This window comes from Mchenga conophoros, linkage group LG13, assembly GCF_057382185.1.
Source record: "Mchenga conophoros isolate Kocher_MC1m ecotype Shallow Benthic linkage group LG13, M_conophoros_male_GT1.1, whole genome shotgun sequence".
Taxonomy (NCBI): domain Eukaryota; kingdom Metazoa; phylum Chordata; class Actinopteri; order Cichliformes; family Cichlidae; genus Mchenga; species Mchenga conophoros.
Genome location: NC_140538.1, coordinates 27,989,306 through 28,010,991, shown reverse-complemented (window position 1 = coordinate 28,010,991; position 21,686 = coordinate 27,989,306). Strand labels below are relative to the sequence as shown.

At 42.7% G+C, this 21,686-nt stretch overlaps 2 protein-coding genes across 2 annotated transcripts; both read left to right on the top strand.

The window, feature by feature from the left end:
• Window positions 1-499: 499 nt before the first annotated feature.
• Window positions 500-4,536, top strand: calm2a (calmodulin 2a (phosphorylase kinase, delta)). Its single transcript, XM_085297597.1, has 6 exons — window positions 500-642; window positions 1,517-1,547; window positions 2,555-2,698; window positions 2,802-2,908; window positions 2,991-3,126; window positions 3,277-4,536. Exons 1-6 carry the CDS (start codon window positions 640-642, stop codon window positions 3,303-3,305), a joined length of 450 nt encoding a protein of 149 aa, XP_085153723.1. The 5' UTR covers window positions 500-639; the 3' UTR covers window positions 3,306-4,536.
• A 2,037-nt stretch (window positions 4,537-6,573) lies between these two features.
• Window positions 6,574-15,947, top strand: stpg4 (sperm-tail PG-rich repeat containing 4). Its single transcript, XM_085297596.1, has 8 exons — window positions 6,574-6,790; window positions 7,235-7,353; window positions 7,499-7,555; window positions 7,929-8,183; window positions 9,863-9,927; window positions 10,209-10,254; window positions 12,591-12,695; window positions 15,811-15,947. Exons 2-8 carry the CDS (start codon window positions 7,324-7,326, stop codon window positions 15,868-15,870), a joined length of 618 nt encoding a protein of 205 aa, XP_085153722.1. The 5' UTR covers window positions 6,574-6,790; window positions 7,235-7,323; the 3' UTR covers window positions 15,871-15,947.
• The last annotated feature ends 5,739 nt before the right edge of the window (window positions 15,948-21,686 follow it).

Genomic DNA, 21,686 nt, shown 5'->3' with positions numbered 1-21,686 from the left:
ATAGAATAAATAGAAGCACAAACTGGGTCAGTGCTAGCTCATTTACAAGTAATCATTTTTCTTACTGGTAGCTAATTACTTATCAGAATTGTGTTATTGTGCTTCTCTGAAGACGTTGCCCATATGTATACACACTATGCAACAAGCTTGTCTGCTGTGCCTGTGGCACTGACTGAGATGTCTATGGATAAGATGCAGCGGCAGCGCAGACCATGGGAGTGACGCATTGCAGGTACAAACAAACCAATCAGAAAGCGCGATTTCTTTCGGCTACAGCTTGTGCCCCATCACGTAGTAGCAGAAAGTATTAATCCGCCGTTATGTAGACCGCAGGGGATACGCGGTGTGATTATAAATATCAGAGCCGAAACCTTCACAGCATTCATAGATGAATGTTTAACTTGTTTCTTGTTCTTACTGTATAGATATCGATTACGATTTTTAAAATAATAATAATTAGGGACCTGTAGAAGAGGCGAGTTGGCGGATTGATATTAAAAAAGAGGAGGAGTTTCGAATAGCCGTTAAAGGCGAGCCCAGTTGCCTCTGTGTCAGTGTGTTCATAGAGAGTGTTGAAAGCTTATTCGGCTTAGGGTTATTACGAATTTGTCGTGAACCAGCCACTACATCTACATCGAAATGGTAAGGGAAATAAGACTGGCTTTCATTTGCGGGTTGGATCCGTTCGTAAACCTCTAACCCGTTATTTTTTTTTTTCGGTCGGAATGAACGGAAATAAAACGTAACTCAAAAATGCCTGCTGTAACTACCGCATTGCTAGCCGAGTAAACGTCTTCTTTACAGTAGATAGGCAAAACTAACCCGTCCGAGGAAGCTTCTGTTTAGTCTGAATGAAAGTATAACGTCTGTTGAGCACCGTTTACGCATTTACACTTAAAATGGTGCATGTGCGTCGAGTGTCCCAATAACGTTGCTTTTTATGGCAGTTCAGCTGCGTCCTAGCTAGTGTCCCGCCTAGTATCCTTTAACCGAGTAAGCTGTATTGTGACTATTTGCTAAACGCGGTATTACTTGCTGTATTAGTCACTCATTGTGCTGAACGTGTGTGGCGTTGTCTTGAGTTGATGAACCGGCATGTAATGGTAGCTAGCTAAGTGCGGCTCTGCCTAGCTAACGTTTACCGCCAAATTGTACAACATTAATTTTATACCGCAAATTTGGGGTCTTCGAAGATCGCGCCAATATTTCGCGCAATTGCCAATGGCGTGGCGATCCTTTTTTTTTTTTTTTTTCTTTCCTTCTTCTGTAGGACAAAGTGTTGGCTTACAGTCAAGAAAATGCCTTTGTGCAAATTTACTGGTAGTACTAAATATTGCTGTTGTAATAACATAATTTTCGTCAGCTGTAGCAGCTGTGCCAAAACGCGGCTGTAGATTTGAGAGAATCCACGTAAACCAGCATGGGGGGGTTAAGTGTAACGCGAGGCGTGTGTATATTTTTTTTATTTTTCTTGTCTGGCATACTAAAAGCTGTTTTTTGTTCGTGTATATTGCAGGCTGATCAACTTACAGAAGAGCAGATTGCTGGTAAGACATGGCTGCATTGATCTTCTACTTTTCCTCATAACTGCAAGTGGCCTACCTTATGGATCTTTGCATCCCATTGCAGTGGATTTATACTTTTGCCTTTTAAGGCGTTCCACAGAGCAGCCTGCTGGTCATAAAACTGGAATGAAAGAAACCGCTGTTGCTTACTGGCACTGGAGCGCTTAAGGACTCCCTCATGGAAAACTTTGCATTTTCATGGTTGCCATGTAATAAATGATGTAATCTGAAAGAGCTGTGCGTTCTGGCGAGCTGTTGGTGCTCACCTTTATATGCTTGCGTATGGTGTGAGGTACTTGCTCATGAAATGGGAGTGCTACAAGAACATTTGTGGTAGTATACTGGGCTTGGTGCGCTGGTATGCTACAATAAGGTGTTATGTAAATAATGCAGGCCTGTAAAGTCTATAAAGATGATTCATACGATTTAGTGGCTTCCTTATACCTTCCCGCATGACCTGCGGTTTGTCCCACGGAAATCGGTCCCTGTTGATATTCCCGCTGTGCACAGCAGGCCCTCTCTGTCAGAACAAAAAAGGGGTGTTGCCCTATGTGTTTGACCCTGGAAATGGCAGGGCAGGTTCATAGTTTTCCTGACACTGACAAGCTGCTGCACGCCACTACACATTTCCCGTTGGCCTCATCACGCTTGATGAGTGTGTCATTGTTCGTCATCCCTCAGGGCTCCACCAAAGCTGCACGGGGCTGTCATTTGTCGTTGATGTAGCACAACTTTGCCCTCTGCTGCTCCGCCTCGCGGTCGGTGCTCTTGTTTAGCCAGAAACTTGTAGTTGGAACTCAAGAGGGTCTCATCAGTATCTCGGAGTTGATTTATATGGACATTTAATGATACAATTATGAGCTTGGTCTTAAAAGTGGGCTTTGACATGATGTTGTGGTGTCTTGCCAGTTGTTGCCAATTGCTTTACAGGTGTGGTTTTTGTTTTGTTTTTTCCCCACTAAAAAGCCAACTCTCTTTGTTGCAACTAGAATTCAAGGAGGCCTTCTCACTCTTTGACAAGGATGGAGATGGCACCATCACAACCAAAGAGCTGGGCACAGTCATGCGCTCTCTGGGCCAGAATCCCACAGAGGCAGAACTGCAGGACATGATCAATGAAGTGGATGCTGATGGTGAGAACTCGATCAAACCTCAAAGGCTTCCAGCAGTTTACAGTCACTGTGCTAGATGTCAGTAGCTCAAATGTGCTGCTTCTTAAAAACTTATTTTCTTCAGGAAATGGAACGATAGACTTCCCAGAATTTCTTACCATGATGGCCAGGAAGATGAAGGACACAGACAGCGAGGAGGAGATCAGAGAAGCATTCCGTGTCTTTGACAAGGTAAATGCATCCAGCTGCTCTAGTGTACATATGCACTGTAGTTTGTAAGAAGGGGAGCTCACTGACTGACCTGATTTCTCAGGATGGGAATGGCTACATCAGTGCTGCTGAGCTGCGCCATGTGATGACAAACCTTGGTGAGAAGTTGACTGATGAAGAGGTGGATGAAATGATCAGAGAAGCAGACATTGATGGGGATGGACAGGTCAACTATGAAGGTTGGTATATAGTTCTCTATTAGTGGGGGGGGGGTTGTTGTTTTTGTTTGTGTGTTTGTTTTGTTTTGTTTTTGGAAAAATTTTGGGCTGACATTTTAAATGTAAAATTTTATATATATATATATTTTTTCCCCCTCTTCAACCCTGCAGAGTTCGTACAAATGATGACGGCGAAGTGAAGGCCTTGTACAGATTTCGTATATAAATAATTTGCCTTTTTTCTTTGTGTAATTTATCTGTAAAATCTTAATAGCCCCTATTCATCCCTGCCCCTTCTGCTGTCCAAAGGAACTGCATGTAAACTGCATAGGCTCTTGTCCCCATGTCCCTTTCTTTTGCTGTCATGGTGTTTTGGAGTGACAGAACGGTCATACAACCAGATGCCGTGGAGGCCCCTGGAAGCTGGAGAACTTGGAATTTTCCTGTTATGTGCTCGGGGCCCCCTCCACGCATGGTGACATTGGAAACCTGTCAGCTGGTTGTCACTTGGCAACACTGTTGGCATGGAAACGATGTAGAGAAGTTGAAACTCTGCATGGACTACGGACAAAGTATATATGGAAATCTCAGCATTGCACTACTGCAAAAAAATGACACGGGTGTATCTCCTAGGTACTCGTACAAACTCTTTTTGTATCTGCTGTTCTATATACCAGAAAAATGACAAATTTTACCATGCTTTTTAATGTTTTACTCACTACTTTTTTTTTTTTCTTCTTTTTAAAATGACCACAGGTCAAATAATCCATTCCAAGTTGTATATTTTTTTTTTTTTTCCAATAAAATTTACAATCTACCCATATTTGAAAATTGTCTTGTTTTCGGTTATGGATTGTTGAGTTTGTATACCCTGTAATAATTCCCATTTTGTATTGAAGACAGGATGCTCCAGTTTTGATAGGTTTGGTTTTTTTCTTTCTCTTCTTGTTGCTTGGAATACATGAGATGTTTACCAATTAAGTCCCCCTGTTAACCCCCCTCCCCACAGCACTGAGGAGCATCAGCCAATGCCTCTTAATGTTCAGAAAAGCTCACGTCAGATGTGCATTGTCATTAAAATAAAAGCACTGAGTGGGATCAAAGGCTTCTATTTTGAAGTACACACAATGGTACTCGAAATTAGATTAGCCTTGTACTGTCCAGCTCGCCCATCTGACTGCATAGGCCGTGTGTTAGAGCCAGCACAGCACCATGTAGGACCTGACTGCCTCATGTCTTGCGTGGCATTTGCCCCCAATCATAAGATGTGGGTGACTGAACATGTATCAGAAACCATGGTGTAAATAGGTGTACCTGTGTGGGACTCTTATTTTCTGTTTTATTTCTGATGAGTTTGTTACAGTAGCTTGCAGAGATACTAAGTTTGTTATTTTGATGAATGACAAAATAAAGCTCTATTGTGGACCTCTGTGCTGCCTCCCGTGTGAAATTTGTTTGCTGTTTTTTGCAGCCCATTTTGGGAGGGGGGGGATGCAATCACCGCACTTTGAAGATGTGCATCTGGCTTTTGCAGCGTTGCAGTAAATGTGATGTTGCATACAGCTAAGTTTATTGTTGTTGAATCCACTGGTGGTAGGGGTCAAGGAATCACCTTGTAATTTGCATTTCTAATACAAATATCTGCACAAATCAAAATATGCAAATACATTTTAAAACAGTGTGCATACCTTAATGAGCTGCTGCAACTGGGTGACTGAAAGGAAACATGTTCCAAACAGGAGCGCTGACAGGTTAAATGATAGGATGATCAGACGACCTATTCAAGTAGGGAATCCAAAGACTGACAGAAGATGCTGGGTGTTCTCAGCTGTCTAAAATTTGGATCAGGTCCCAATCTTTTATAATGAAGGTTATAAAAGTAACACATACAGGTAGATGGGAAAGTGTCAGGTCAGAAAACTAAGCTAAAAAACCCAAACGTACAATTTAATTTTTCATTACTAGGGATGATCTTGTTCTTGATTTTATTCCAACCATATCTATGACGAATCAAAATAATTTAACTGAGTTTGCTGGATGCATGTACCTGAAAGCCTGAATATTTAGTACAAGTATTTTTGTGTCATATGGTACTGAACAAATGTCTGGAACCGCTCCTTATATATTTGTATTTTACGTCCAATGATCCAGACTTGTACTTTTAATCTATGAAAAATGTCAAAGATATGTTTGACAGGCATAAAGTAGCTATTTTGCACCAACAAGCTGAAAACTTGTTGACAGTGTGAAGTGTGTCCTTGAAAAACTGAGAAACCTAGACAAGTCGGGGACGGAAGAAGTGGCAGCTTTCAAAATCAATAGCATGTGGCGAGGATCTGAAAGTCACTTCCTTAGGAAATAGAAACCCGGCAAAGACTTGACACAGACCTGAGACCTGTGTCTGGTGCTTTGGTTGATCCATCTATGTTTCACTGAGGCCTCATCAGAAATACCCTCAGTGGAGTGGGTGGCTGTCGGAAGATCATTCTCAAGGAAAGGTAACGGGGAAAAGGCTGCATCACCAAATTACACAATAACTAGACTGAAAATCAGAAGCAACAGGTCTCATGGAGTGATGAATCCAAATGTAGAATCTCTGGTTCAAATCATCATCAACATGTGTGGAAGATGTCAGGAGGAAGGTACAGCACTGAGTGTCTACAGTTAAACAACAAAGGTGGTCATATTGAATTTCAAGCTAATTAGAATTGTACAAAGTCTTTTTTTTGCCTCATACATTGAATTTCTATTTAAATTTGCACCTATTTCTCATTTTCTCAGCAAAATATTAAGACTCGAGACTTTTGCACAGCACTGTACTGGTGATTTGTTCATTTGCTGTAAAAGTTGAATGAACATCCACCAAGTGTGGTGTTGTAGCTTTTATCATAATGCTGAACCGGATGAAACTTGTCTTATGTGTGAAGTTATGTGAAGGGTCTGACCTCCACCCCCCCGGGAGCAGTGCAGGCTGCAGTTGTTTGTGGCTTGGCCAATCATGCATACTCAGAGCTCCCTTGTGGAAGCACATTTAAACATTTAGAGCATTACAAAATGCACCGAGGTAACAGCTAGCACACAGAAAAGGTAACTGCACTACCCCCCGATCTGACTCTGCTTCGTCTCGTGTCATGTGCAGTGACACAAATGAGTGGGTTCTTGCTTTCACGCGGCACCAGCTGCAGTTCCAAGGCACAGAACGAAAAGGAACACCACGGCGATTTCAGGTGTGAATCGATCACACAAGAAACTCTGATCGTGTTAAAACCAATTATCACAAGACTTTTTTTTAAAAAAGAAAAAAAATTACCCTCACAGATGAAGTGTCATCGCAGCCTGCTTATAAAAAAAGTTGTTAATTACGCTGCACATGCGACACTAGGCTGAAGCTGTCTCCTGCATTCATGCCTTGTCCGAACTGGAGATGACTGTACATGAGGGAGTCAGGGTGAAGATGTGTGTATGTCTCCTAGTGCGCTGTGGTGTCACATGAGACTTCCTTGACAAGCAGCGGAAGCATGAATTCTTGGCTCCTTCCAGCCATGTGCTGCATGTAGCCTGGCAACCGGGCCGAGTGTAGCGCTTTCTGTTCCCAGAGTGAGATTTTCGCTTCAGCTGGCGGTCTTGAATTTTGCTGTACTGAAATAAAGAGGGAAGAAGAGTTCATCCTGGAGTACGATCTCAGGTGTGAGCGTTTGCGCGCACACACACACACACACACACACACACACACACACACACACACACACACACACACACACACACACACACACACACAGTTTTCCTGCAGACAGTGATGAAGAAGAGATGCAGTCTTGCTTTGTTTTCTGTGTATTCTTATTAAATTGACAGTATTCCTCCATATATCACATGTTGAATACTGCCATCCCTATGATTATGGAAACTGGACAATGAAAGATGATGGATGGATGGATGGGATGCAGACAGTGACAACCACATAACCACCTGCAGCACCTACAGCAACTCGGTGCTGACTCACCGATGTGTCTTACTCTCAGCCAAACTAGCCAATCTAAATTTAGCTCCCCTTGCGAGGCCAGCTTGTTGAAAAATTGATCGATAGTGGAGTTGCTGCTATAGTAACGATCCCTGTTTTAATGGTGGTCAGGTGTCACTGGATCTCCCACTAAGCAGATAGTGAACGACAGCGAGCGCGGCGCAGGACGATGAAACAAAGTCGCCTCTGAAGCCGGTGACATGTCCCGGAGTGGTCACAGGACAGATAAGGTGAGGCTTTATCTTTAAAACCCTCATAACTCTGTGTGTGGTTTCATGAGGACAAGGTGGGAGACGAATCAACACATCGTTGGCATAGCGATGTCATCATAGCAGAAGCAGTCTGGTGTGACCTGTGCCTCGTCCCTATCTGCAGGGTGATGACACGGTGGAGCTGTGTGGCCGGGGGAGCTGGTGGCTGGGAGCACTGAGAGTAGGTGTCGCACTGCTGTTTGGTTTCACGGACTCTCTGAAACCAAGTGTGTGCTTCAGCACAGCCCAAAACCCACATGCCACTTACATGCATGAGTAAAATGACACATCACAACGACAGGCATTAGAAAATAATGACATTAATATTAACCTTCAACTAATCAATGATTTCGATCATTCTGGTTGCTGGAAATTGAGTGAAATTGGCATCTTCAGTGGAATTCAACAGCTGTCTCTCATGAGGTCACCCATCCATGAACTTACTGCAGCATTGCTCTTGCATTGTTCCAAAATGTCAGACTTTGAACTGTTGTAAAATAGTTATGAAATTAAGAAACGTGGGTCAGAGATTCCCCATGCTCCCACTCTTCCAGGACACACCCATCCCGGGAACCTACCACGTCCGAGACTTCGTTGAGGAGGCTGACCTGAACCCTGTGAAAAAAACTTACGGCTTCAAAGGTGTGGGCAGAAAAACTCAGACCCTGGGTGTGCGTAAGGGGGATCTGCTGCTGCCTGGAGCGTATGAATATACAGACTCCACCCAGGAAGTCCTGATGCACCAGGCTTCCTACTCTTTCAAGAACTGCCCCCGACCCGACATTTTCACCCTTGGAATTAGAGACAAGGTAGCACTGAGACTCATTTACTGATCCTTTTTGAAAGTTTTCATAGTTTTTGCTTTCTAGTTTTGCTTTCACTTGAGACAGAAGCCATGTGTAACCAACCAGTTGCTGCTGAGTATGAAGCTTCTTTTCTTGAGTTAACAAAGGTTTACATTGTGGGTCAGGTACAGCCCAGTTCAATATTAGGTGGCTCCAGTAACTACCTACTAACCGGTAAAACAAGGTGCACCTCTAAATTGTTCCCCTTTCTTTTAGCGTGAAGAAGTTATACTTAACATTTAATCACTGAGATAGCTTAAATAACCCAGTATGATGTCAACAAATCAAGGTGGGGAGCTTCTTTACGACTATCAGTTTCTTAAAGGCATTAGTTTATACACAGCTTTCTAAAGGTCCTGCCACAGCATTTCAGTTTAGACTCTGAGACATTTTAACGCATCCTGTTGCGGATTTGCTGCTGTGTTTAGGATCATTGTCCTGTTGCATGACTCAGTTTGGGCCAATGTTGAGCTGTTGGACAGAGGGCCTCACATTTGACTGCAGAACACTCTACAGAGGAGTTAATGGCTGACTCAATGAGTACAAGGTTCCCAGGTCCCGTGGCTGCAAAACAAGCCCAAATAACCAGCCCTCCACCATTGTCCTTGACACTTGGTATCAGGTGTTTGTGCTGATATGTTCTGTGTGGATTTGCCAAACACAGCGCTGTCCACTACACTACAAAAACTCAAAATCTTACCAAATATATTTGTCTTATTTTCTAGTCAAAATTATCTCATTACACTTAAAAGAAGACACAATCAGCTACAGGGCAACATTTCAGTGAGTCGAAGGAACTTGTTTCAAACAGTGAATTTTGAAACTAGAGAAAAACTGGAGAAGTTTCACTGGTTTCATTGGCCTTTTTTTTTTACTTAAAACAAGACATATTAGCTTGACAACCCTTTGTTTTTTGCAGTTTCTCTGTGCATTGTACGGTCTGACCCTGAATTTGCAGTTAACACACACATGAATGCTCCAGACGAGCAAACTAGAAATGCTTGCGTTTGCTAATGATCAATCAATCAAATGCATCTGATTAGACATTAGACCACATTACCAGCCCCATTAAATCCAATAGAAACAGCAAGGCTTTACTTAGCTTTCCATAGCACTGCATGTAGTCCAGTGGAAACGTTTTCCTTCACATAGCTGAATTCACTTCGTGCCACACAGCACAAGAAAATATGATCAAACTAATCTGGCTCTTATGCAACTAAAAATAAATACAGCAAGTCAAGGTTATTGATGCGTGGAAGAGTAAATGGTTATTTGTTAAAACAATAAAAAAGAGAAAAATCTTTTATTTTACAGCCACATATACTAACAGTAAAGTTTAGCAGGTATAGATTTCAGGCCCTGGAGTCAAACCTGGGAACCTCCCCATAGAGACTGAAGTCATTATGAGCAGAAACTTTTGAATGATAGACTTCTGCTTTCACTAGCCTAGGGGTGTAATTTACTTCAGCAATATTTATTCACTGCTCCGTTGTGGAAGTCTGTTTGGATGTAATCAGCTATCATCCATACTTTACTTAAAGCACAATAGGTGCCCCCCTCAAAAAACAAAAACAAACTCAGGGTGATACTTTGGTGTATATATTAAAAAAAACATCTTTATCTTCTTATTCTCCTTCTGCCAGCACATAAACACTTCGCCATGTGACTACAATGTGACAGCGAGACCAGTGGAGAAGATTCCCTGCAAGTAAGCGCTCGACAAACAGCCACTCTTTAACTTTCAGATCACAGCGGCGCAGACAAGCCATGAATCATCCCTTGATCGCGAAATCCTTCCTCCTCATCCGGCTTTCTGGTTCCCTCTCTCACCTCCATGCAGCTCAAAGATGGAGGAGCAATCACCAGGTTGCTCTCTCCTTTCCTCTGCCGTCGATCACAAACTTCCTTATCCATTTCTTCTCTCACTTTTTCTCCTTATTGTTATTTGCTCTTTTGCCCCCTTCCTTCTCTTATCTCCTGTTCTCGCAGGCATGTGATGTTTCGCTCGACTGTGCAGCGGATCAGCTTTCTGCCTGTAAGTAGGATCTGATCGCCAGGACCAATTATTAACACCATTCAGTCTTTCCATTGTCCACAAAAAGTTTCCTTACAATACACTTTCAATAGGTTTTGATTACAAGCTATGACCTAATGTGCACAAGGCAGTTATGACAACCGCAAGGGTTGAAGAAAACCGATCCCAGGGCGCTCTGACTGTATCATTTTCCCCCATTTGAAGGCCTGTTATGGCACTGCTCTGGTTGACCAGTCAGCTTTGGTTCAAATTGCAGCGTCGGTGCTGGTAGCCGATGGATATTTGAGCTGCGCTGGCAGCTGCTGAGTGTTGACAGAGAAGGAAAGGCGCTAAGAAATCCCGAGGGTGTTATTACTACAGAGCTGGGAGCAGTTTTCTGCCATCGCTGGTGTCAAAGCAACTCAGAGACAAGATTTTTTTGTCAAAGGTTAAGCAGCTGCATGTGGGAAACATTAGAATATCAAAGCTGAGGAGTCTTAATGGTATGTGATGAAGAAGTCGGTGTGAAATTTCTTTCCACTTGTAACTCAGAAAAACACGAATCTGACTTTCTTACATGGAGTATATTTATTTAATTTACTTATTTAGCTTGATTTGACTTAATTTCTCCTTTCTGGTGAAATTTTGCGTCTCAGATTTATATGTTGTTCTTTTGATTTAACTGCACTACCTGAGATTTAAGCCTTGAGATTTAAACTCACCTGAATTCATTTAAAAATTGCACATATTCTGATGTGGATGTTCTCTATTGTTATCTGTTAATGTGGCCTACTGTACAGCTGGCAGTGGCATTCATTTAGGACCCCCAGAGGAAGAAATCTCATGTCTTTTCTAATCGGCTGAACATATTTGAGATCTACCCAGTGGGTGGAGTTATTATTATTTTCCATTTGTACTTTTCCCATAAAGTAGTGATACCTTCAACTACACAACTGAAAACTGCAAAGTTCTATAAAACTTTCCTTAAGAAAATCTTTTAGAGATATTTCTTTCTTTTTTTGATTTCACCTAATCTTAGAAAGGTTAAAAACTTTAATGAATATCAAGGCACCGGTGGAAAAAGACGTCAAAGTTTAAAAGTTTCACAGACATTTGCAGAATATGCCAGGTACCTACGTCGCCCAGGAGAGCCTTTCTTACACACTGTACCGCAGCAGGAAAGTATGCCAAGTGCTTTGGCCCAAACACACATGCACAAGAGTTTCACAGCTGCCTGATGACTCCCATGAAATACACCTGCATTAGCACCTCTGTTAGCATGAGGCAGGCGTGCCGAGGTGCTGGCAGGCAGGGTACCGAGGATCAAGTGAGCTGGCAACTGGAATCAAATGGCATGTAATGGTAGTAGCCACTGCTGGAAGGAGAAGGGTAGAGGGGAAAAAAGCACTATCCTGTCTTCTTCTGTCAGAATCAAGGAGGGATGGAAAATAAAAGGCCCGTCCTGTGTTCAGGGACAGGACGACAGTCTTATGTCTGGGGAGGAGAGCGGAGGAGGGGTGATGCTATTTCTGCATGGCACGCCGCTGGTGATGACCAGTATGTGTGTTAGTGGGTAACGGGAAAGGAGAAGTGAAAGGCACAGAGAGGAAGAAGGACTGACCGAGTTCTGACAGAAACTAGCCTTGAATGTACCTGTGATGAAATGCGCTGATATTTATATAAGTGCTTGTCTTGTTGTAGCGACCACTCAAAGCTCTTTAGCCAAGACACGTGTGACTAATGCCATAAGTTCATACTGTGCTTTATTCCATACACTTTATCTCATATACACTCACCAGTTAACCTAACATGTCTTTAGAATGTGGGAAGAAGAGGAAACCCACACAAGTACAGGTAGGACATCCAAACGCCACGCAGAGAGGCTCCAGTCAGGGCTTGAACCAGTGACCGCGCTGCTAATCTGTGTACCACACATCTGCTGGCAAAGGTTAAAAAGTCAGGACTGAATTGATATATTGTATGTCTTAAATGTAAGACCTCGAAATAGAAGTGGTGTACATGGTTAGCACATCCTTCAGATCACTGAGTATCAGACTGGGACAACAACAGGTTTTCATGAGCAAACATCAAAGAGCCAAGGAATTAAAAATGATAGAGGACATGGTGTGCAATAGTAGTGCACCATGAACCTGTGAACTGTATATAAAAGATAGAAATGGCTGATATCAACCTTTAGTTGGTGAAGCTTCTTGTTCTGGAGCATTTTGGCCATCTTGGTGCTACATCTTCATCTTCTATTTAGTCTTCGACAATTTTGCTCTAAGCTTGGTGGGTAAGCACCCTGGAGGTTAATCACAGAGCTAGACACATCAATATTTTCTTGCTATTTCCTTCAGAAAGATGGCCCTGCTCCATGCCACTACAACCCACAGACCAAACCAGCTAAAGCCATCACTTCCTGTTTCAAATCCACGTTGCCGCGGCTACACGGTGTGCACTCAGTGAGTCTTATTTACATTTCTTGTGTTTTTCTACATGCCGTAATTACTAATTTAAGACTTCGTATTTTACATTAGCTGCATTAGAACATTTTTATGTTATTAGGTGCTTTTTCAATTTGTTTCAATGATGATCATATTTTTACATGCTTTTAATGGAAATTCATCTGATTTTAAAGGGATTAGTTATTAAACGGGATTTAGATAACTCCTGTAAATAAAATATAACATCACAAGATTATGTAACAGATAAAGAAATCAAACACACACCGAATTTATTTAATGGGGCACGGATAACACGGACTGGAGACAGATTAAAAGAGAAAGCAGATGCAAAGCAAAACAATGAGTCTAGCAGGCGCGGACGATTCTAATTTTGCATAAGACTGCAGGAGGAAAAGTCCTAAATGACTTCAATAGAGGGTTGTTACGTCCCTCTGCAGCTTTTAATCGTCTCAGTGTTTTCAGCTGGTGCTAATTGGCCACACCTAGTCAGGTGTGGATAAAAGCATACCTGAGGCAAGCTTTCCGGCAGTGCACTAGTCTTTGCCTTGGTGGCACCAGCCATTTTAGCCAACCTGGTTTTCCATTTTAGGATGAAACCTCTTCTCACCCACACTCTGTTATTCATCTCCTTTTTTTTATGTTGCGGCTTTTGAGCCGGGTCGTAACATAAGTGGGGGCTCGTCCGGGATATTTGGACATTTTAGTGGAGACTGAATGTCAGTTTGTTTTGCTTTTAAGTGGGTGAGTGATGGTGGTCACTGTAATTGTGCAAACTCCCTTTAGTGTGTTTCAGCTGGGTGGCTGTGCTGCCCTTCCATCGAAGCACTTGTTTGTTGTTTTGCTTTATTGTTTTAGTTTATTGTTTTTGGTGGCTATCCTGGGTGGGGGTACGCTTCAGAGTTTGGTAGGAGACTATATCTCTGGTCTGCTGCCTGCTCTCGAGTTCGCGTTTAAAGTTGCCTCGAGCCTGGTACACCACTGAAGACTAGGGTAGGAAAAGTAAGGGTTTTGTTGTTTTTAGTGTTTTAGGCTGGGAGTTGCACATAGTAAATCAGTGGCACCAAACTTGGTAGGAGGTTTGAGACCATTCTTGATTATGGTCTGTAGCTGAGGCAGGTAGGCTGTTTTTAAGTTGGCATTGTGTGCACACCCTGTGTGTGCATATGTCAGTGTGGATGGATGCTAATGAGATCCTTGTGAGGTGAGTGTTTTGTGCTGTGACCTTTAGTGTTGTGGGGAATATGGCTATTTTGTTGGATCACTTGTGAGTGTTGTTGGCCAGGTGATGGCAATAACACTGTGGGGTGCCGAGCCACCCTTGATGTGATCATTGTGTGGCCATAGCTCTCCATTTTGTGGTTGGTCACTAGTACGCTTGATTTACTGAACTTCTTGGATTAAAGTAACTTGTTGTGGTATAGGGCCACTTGTATGTGACTGTTTGTGTGGTGGAGACAACAGATCACTTGGTTGTGATTATTTGTTGCTACTTTTGGTTTTGTGTTGTAGCAGATCAGGTAATCATTTTGGGTTTGTGACTGTTGTGCTCCTTTGTGTTGGTCACATGTTACTTTTTGCATGTTTGTGGAGAACCTGGTGCTAAATAACTTGTAAACGACCTGATTCTGGGTCAGGGTCTTGTGCGTAGCAGAGCAGCTAATCGCTGCGATCTATTGAAAGTCAGCCCTCGATCCACGCAGTGATACCGTAGCGCTGTGGATCTTCGGTTGGTCTCGGATAGCCGGCCCGCCGGTGAAGGAGAGCCATTCGTGACTGGGCTGGGGGACGGCCCGACGACGGTCGCCCCTCTCCAATCGCGCACTTCTGTTCAGTGTGGCAACTTCAAATCCTCATGCCCATCCATGCTTAGAGATGCCAACTATAACGTGAACACTATGCTTCTGTTAGCTTTAACTTTTATTCCAGGTTTGTGGGTCAAGGAACTGAAGGCTTCAGAGGGGCTTTTAATAAATTTAAGGGTCCTAGAGGAACCCTTTTAAGGGAGGAGGTGTTACGTCCCTCTGCAGCTTTTAATCGTCTCAGTGTTTTCAGCTGGTGCTAATTGGCCACACCTAGTCAGGTGTGGATAAAAGCATACCTGAGGCAAGCTTTCCGGCAGTGCACTAGTCTTTGCCTTGGTGGCACCAGCCATTTTAGCCAACCTGGTTTTCCATTTTAGGATGAAACCTCTTCTCACCCACACTCTGTTATTCATCTCCTTTTTTTTTATGTTGCGGCTTTTGAGCCGGGTCGTAACAAGGGTTGAGGCACAGATGGCAGGATATTTAGTCAATAGTGATCAACTGGTTAGTGTTTCAGTAAGGAAAGTGCCTAAAATAACAGCTGCATTTAGGAAATATGGCCGACAATTTAATGCATTGCACAGTTTTGGCTCGCAGGTATTCTCATTATTTGAAACATTGACCATATTTATTTATTGCATATAAGTATGGACCATTGTAACAGTATGCATAGAGCAGAATATAGAATAAAAGAGCAACTATTTCTATCAGATTGTTTCAGCAGAGTAGATGTAGTCTATAAATTATTACAGATACATTAGGGTTCAACCTGTAGTAACATCCATACATTACGATTCTCACAGACATGCCTTTTGTATTGCGGATCAATACAAAGTTGTTCTAATTTATAATCTATATACTGTGAACATTTCCATTCCGATGGAGTGCTCTCTTTCAGGAAGACAATGCCTCCGTCCATGGGCCGTAGAGTCTCACTGAACGATCTTATAAGAAAGCTAATGGTGTGAATTGTATGATTAGGCTTTCAGCTGAACACTCATGGGTAATTTTTAGATGGATGTGATAGAAACCGCTCTGCACCAAACAGCAACTGAGGGGATATCTTCTGAATGAATGGCGTTCCCTTCTTCCTGTAGTGTTTGGAGTACTTGGATATTAAATACTGAGATGTGTTGAAGCTTAGACCCCATATTGCTTACACTTTGTTTGTTTCTTTGGTTGCAGTCTCCTGTTTGTTAGCAATCAAAGGTTACAGCATTTAGAATTATTTGAATTCATACTAGAAAAGCTACAAACTGACAATATATTATAAATTGAAAAGTAATTACAGTTACTTGTGTATTTCACAGAACACTCCAGGACCGGGGGCCTATGATCCTTTCAGGAAGTCGTTTGCACAAAGATGTTAAGGAGCCGTCTTAATTTTCCATGATACAAGCATCCCTGCATTTAGTCATTGTTTCAACTTACAGAGTGAAGTCACATAATCCAGTGTTTTAAATATAAGATAAAAGTAAAATCATGGCTGCATGAAAGAGGGGAAACCTTTGGTCTTTTATTACTTGGAGCAACGTTTATCTGCATGTCAGTGAGGGATTTTGTGGTCTGCCAACAACATAATCAGCTACATTCGTCGTGCTCAAATTGCTTTAGTGACGCCGGCCAGGGAAGCAGAATGATCTTATCTACAACAAAGGGTACTTCATTCCACTTAACTACATGTTCCCGGTATTGCGCCCTCCCTTCATCTCTCTTCCCTCTCTCGCTCCTCTTTCCCTCTCTGTTGGCAGTCAGGCTGCCTTTGCCTTCCTACTATCTCTGCCCTGCGATGCACTCAGGAGGAGGAATGCTGCTCAGCCATGCGTCACATGCACATAGCTTAGTGTGGCATGCTGCACCCTCAGATAACACATTCGGTATTAGAGGCCAAGGCAGTGGCACACAATAAAACAGCTATTCTTATCGCTACCTACTCCACATACTCGCTCTTTCTTTCAACGAAACAAACAAGCTTGGGACACGGAGAGCGGCGCAGATAGGAATCGCCTCTAAGTGAACATAATGCTGTTGTAGATTACAATGCAATATGGGATAGGCACAGATATAACAAACAAGCTGTTACTGTTAGGAATCTGGACACTGTTATTTACCCAGACAGGACTTTTGCTGAGCATGCATGCACTGCTTTATTGTAGAGTTGTTGAGGGAACTGAGGTGTACTCAGCTCTTCGTCCCAGCCAGACTCTGTTAATGAGATCCAGGGATTAAAGCCCACTTTATTAAGTATTTGAGTGTTGTGTTAAGTACAACCAGAGATGGGCAGTAACGCGTAATCTGATTACTTTTTTCAAGTAACGAGTAATGTAAGGGATTACTATTGCAAGAACGGTAATTAGATTACCGTTACTTTCCCGTAGGAACGCTGCGTTACTGCGTTACTAAAACCGTGATTTTTTTTTTTGCGAGAATGTCTCATGACAGTGACGTAAGCGAGTGCGACGTTTGTGACAACAGCTGTGTGCAGATCAACAGTGGATCATATATCAAGTGTGGGAGAGAGTATGAGCGTGCAGCGTTTAAAGCGTGGAAGTACTGACCTTACTTTGAGTTTGATTCCATAAAAAGTGACAAAAACATTAGCGTCCGTTGTGCGTGGGAAGAAAACTTCTTTTACAGCGAAAAGGACCCCTAAACTTCCAACAAGCACCGAGTAGCTACGACGTAATGGGAAATTCACAGAGAGACTCGCGGATTCTTCAACTGACCGCCGCGGCACACCTGCATCAGGGTAAACCTCTGCCTACCCTACTCCTGCTTTACAGGTGAAAATAGAGCAACAGGACCGCTGAGTCTTTGATTTTATTTATTTTCTGCTGTGTTTCACTTACATCTATTTGAAAGAGTGAGTGTAAACACAAAAAAAATATTTTCTTTTATGTGCTGGAATGTGCAGAAAATAGGTTTAAACAAATTTCTTCCAGTCAGACAATGTTGCATATAATTAAATTTTTGCTTGATACATAAATTTAACGGATTTAAAGTTTTAAAAAGAGATGTTTCCATTTGATTACATTTTGACAGCTGGGATAGGCTCCAGCGCCCCCCGCGACCCTGAAAAGGATAAGCGGAAGCGAATGGATGGATGGATGGATGGATGGGTTATGCAGAAAAAGTAGAATTGGGCTGAAAGATCTATTTCTTTATTACCTATTCAGTTTGTAAATCGTGTTTTTAAAAAGTAACCAAGTAACTAAGTAATTAATTACTTTTGAAAATAAGTAATCAGTAAAGTAACGGGATTACAGTAATTAGTTACTGATTAGTTTTTTCAAGTAACTTGACCAACACTGAGTCCAACGCATACAGTAATATTGTAAGGACGAAGAACAGTTATGTTAAAGCTGATTCACAGAAAAGAAAATCGGCCAGAATCTGTAAATTTCCCATCAAGTGTTTGAGCACCAGTAGCTACCTCACTTTAAAAAAAGCATACCCTAATCTCTTTGCTAGTTGAACACTGAAGCTGCACTCACCTATACTCTTCATATTCATGGGGGATCAAATGGATTTTTGTAATCACGCAATCGCATCTTCCTTCATCTGTGTGAAATATTTTAGGGCTTTTCAGCCCTTTGCTTCGTTCTTATGTGTAGGCCCAAACAGCAGACTTACAAGCTATTTATCTGGCTGATTTATTCACAGGGAAACTTTCAGCAGGTAAAAAGAGACTACGGAGAGTCATTGGAGACCAACTATACCAGCGGTCTCCAACCCCCGGGCCACGGACTGGTACCAGTGCATGAACCGTTTGGTACCGGGCCACGAGAGTTAAGGCTCGGGTGTGAAATGTATGGTTTTCAGGGTTTTTATTGTTTTTTTTTTAAATAGTTTTTATCATTAACTCGGTTTCCCTGTGTCTTTTCCCGTGTATTATGAACAAATCTTTTTTTTTTTTGGGGGGGGGTACCGGTACTGTTTTTATTTTGTTGTATTTATCCACAACACCTTATAGGCCAGTCCAAAATATTATCGGACATAAACGGGTCCGTAGCGCAAAAAAGGTTGGGGACCGCTGGTCCAGACAACTAGAGTTTCATAGGTATCCCTGTTTTTACCAACTGGTCACGGCAGATGGCTGATGCTGCCTGAGCCTCGATCTGCTGGAGGTTTCTTCCTGTTAAAAGGAAGTTTTTCCTTCCCACTGTCACTAAGTGCTTGCTCATAAGTGGTCGTGTACTTGTTGGGATTTCCTCTCTAATATTGTAGAGTCTTTATTTTACAATACAGAGCTCATTCAGGGAATTTGCTCTTTGCAAATAAAACTGAATTGAATTGAACTTACAATTTCAATTTAGTACAGCTGATTGTATCTAAGCGTTGCATTTACAGCTTATTGTTTTACCGAACGACCGAATGATTCTAGAAAAACACCCATTTAAATGCATCTTTCACTGCTGTAATCCATGAAGTGGGACTAATTCACTAGGTCTGGTTCAGTATGTTAAAATGGAGGATTTCCACAGTGATTTTTCACATTATCATTCCAAGCAGACAATAAACATCTGCGAGGTAACAAAAAACACCACTGACAATTCAGCCAGCTGCTGTGGAAGAGGTTACAAACTACTTCTGAGGCATCCGCCTGAATCTTTTATAATAATAATGGATTGGATTTATATAGCGCTTTTCTAGGCACCCAAAGCGCTTTACAATACCACTATTCAATCTCACATTCATACACTGGTGGAGGCAGCTACAGTTGTAGCCACAGCTGACCTGGGGCAGACTGACAGAAGCGAGGCTGCCATATCGCGCCATCGGCCCCTCTGGCCAACACCAGTAGGCAAGTAGGGTAAAGTGTCTTGCCCAAGGACACAATGACCAGGACAGAGAGCCCAGGGATCGAACCGGCGACCTTCCGGTTACAGATGCGATTCCCAACCCCCTGAGCCACGGTCTTGACATGACTATTTGGGACGGTGGTCATGGAAGTCTTGTGCAGCACTATCATAGCACATCTACTTAGATTAACAGTTAAAGCCCTCCCACACACACACACACACACACACACACACACTGTTTTCCTTCAGTTGCTGACACTTAAAAGCTTGATGAGGTTGAAGGGCCAGTCTCTTATTCCCCCTGTCATTATTCCAGAGACAAAAGAGGATACACTACCACTCAGAGTGGAAGGCAATCTTATTAACACGGGGCTTTGCATACACTCTCTGGAGAGCTGGATCTCCACAGTCAGCACTTGCAAGGAAGATACAGTAGGAGAGATATGTGTGCGTGTTTGTGTGTAACAAACAGCCAGAATGGCCTGCGGTCAAGGCACCAAGCCGCCAGTAATCTCTGACTCCGTCAACCCCTGGTGCCCTTCCTCCCTTCTCATCTAAATGATCTCCGCAGTACAGCACTGATCTCTGACATATGCCTCATACTGATGACTTAACACCCTCCACCTCCCACAGCCTGCCTTGACCACAGGCACGGCCAGGCACCCGCTCCTCTGTTGTCAATCAAGCTCACCCTCGTAGATGCACGGTGCATTAAAATAAACACTTGCACATCCATGCAATGCAGCGAATGCACACGTGCTTGTGATCTTTTGCTTTTTAAAAATGCACTTTGCAAACTGATGCGCAAACCTGCGAGCACGTGCACACACACTCATTTCTTAAAGGCTCCGTGGGGAATCAACATAATCCAACATATCAATTTTTCTTAATCTATGATGAGTACAAACATCAAAGTAACACATTGTCCTTCTTTTTGTTTCTTACCTCTGCTAGTTTTTCATGTGGCGGCAAAGGTGTTTTAAGCATGATTTCAGTTGCGCTGGCACAGTGGAATTCTCTCATTTAATGGGTACAAGAACATCTGGTGCCAGGGTAAGTCGTACAAGCAGCCCAAACATTGACTCCTCTTTCTGGGAACAGCTTAATGAGATCCGGTCGCCATTCAGGAAGCAATGCAGCGCATCACTGAACGTCTGGAATAAATCTGTGTTTTTGGCAGCTTACAGCAAGATTTGACCGTGCTACTCAGCTCCACCGTTGGGCCAGAGTTGAGGATGTCAAATTAACAGCTAACACTAAACAACATGCTGAGAAAATGTGACCCAGCTTCGGAGCGATGACGAAGGCAGACCACTGGAATTTTCAAAGAATGTGAGGTTACTTAAAAATACTCTAATCCAGCACTGGTGTGGGACTTCTTATTGGTTTGTTAAGTCCCAGCTAAAGTTCTCCAAACAAATAAACCCTTGAACAGTGCAGCCATTGTTTTCACTGACATTGCGTTGAGTTAAAATGGCCCTGCAGTACTAGCTCCATCTTGCTCCATCTGTATAACACATCACCTTGAAACACCAGGAGTGGGGATAGACAAAGAGATTTGCAGGTTTATGTTCAGAGGGCTTCAGGCTCATTCACTTTCAACACTACAGCCCTACACTAAGGGTGACGACCAAGGAATTTAGCAGGCGGTCCGACACACCGGGAGGTTAACTAGGTATCCTTTCACCGCCCATCTCAAGCTGCTGACAGACACAAAGGAGGTACATTACACTTCTATTAAATGACATTTAAAAATTTAATCAGCTCCAATGAGCAACTGTTAGTGAACAAGGGGGTCATTGTATAAGTGGGTAATGGTGCTGGCGCTGGCGCACAGTGTGTGGAACGTGGACCAACAGCGCTGGAGGGCTATCAAGTTTTGGATCTGGCGATTGATGGAAGACAACAAACTGCTGGCCAGGCTGCTGTTTACTGTGGCGTTATTGGGCCTGCTTGCTTGAAAATTTCAGCCTCATAAAAATGAGTGCCAGAGCATGTCCAAAATATTAGGCTGGCAGCAGGGTGGCAACAATGTGAGAGTAATATAACACCTATTTTATATCAATAAGCAGGTATATCAGATATTCTAGTGTCTGGCAAAGGATTTTAGATGGTGCATGTAGATTCTTTCAGAGCTACAACTGACCTTATTCACACAGGAAGGTGGAGGGCTAAGTTAATAATACTAGAAAGGTTAGCAACTTGTATCCATAGCTAGCTAACAGTGTTGGCATCCGTCTATCAGCAGTGGCAAAAATGTCTTGTATACCAACCTGTAAACACTTTTTGTCAGGCTGTAACACTGGGAATTGTAACATAAGAGTCAGAATTGTGGAATGGCACTAAAGTAAATATAGCTCTGATATCTGTTTGTTAAATGTAAA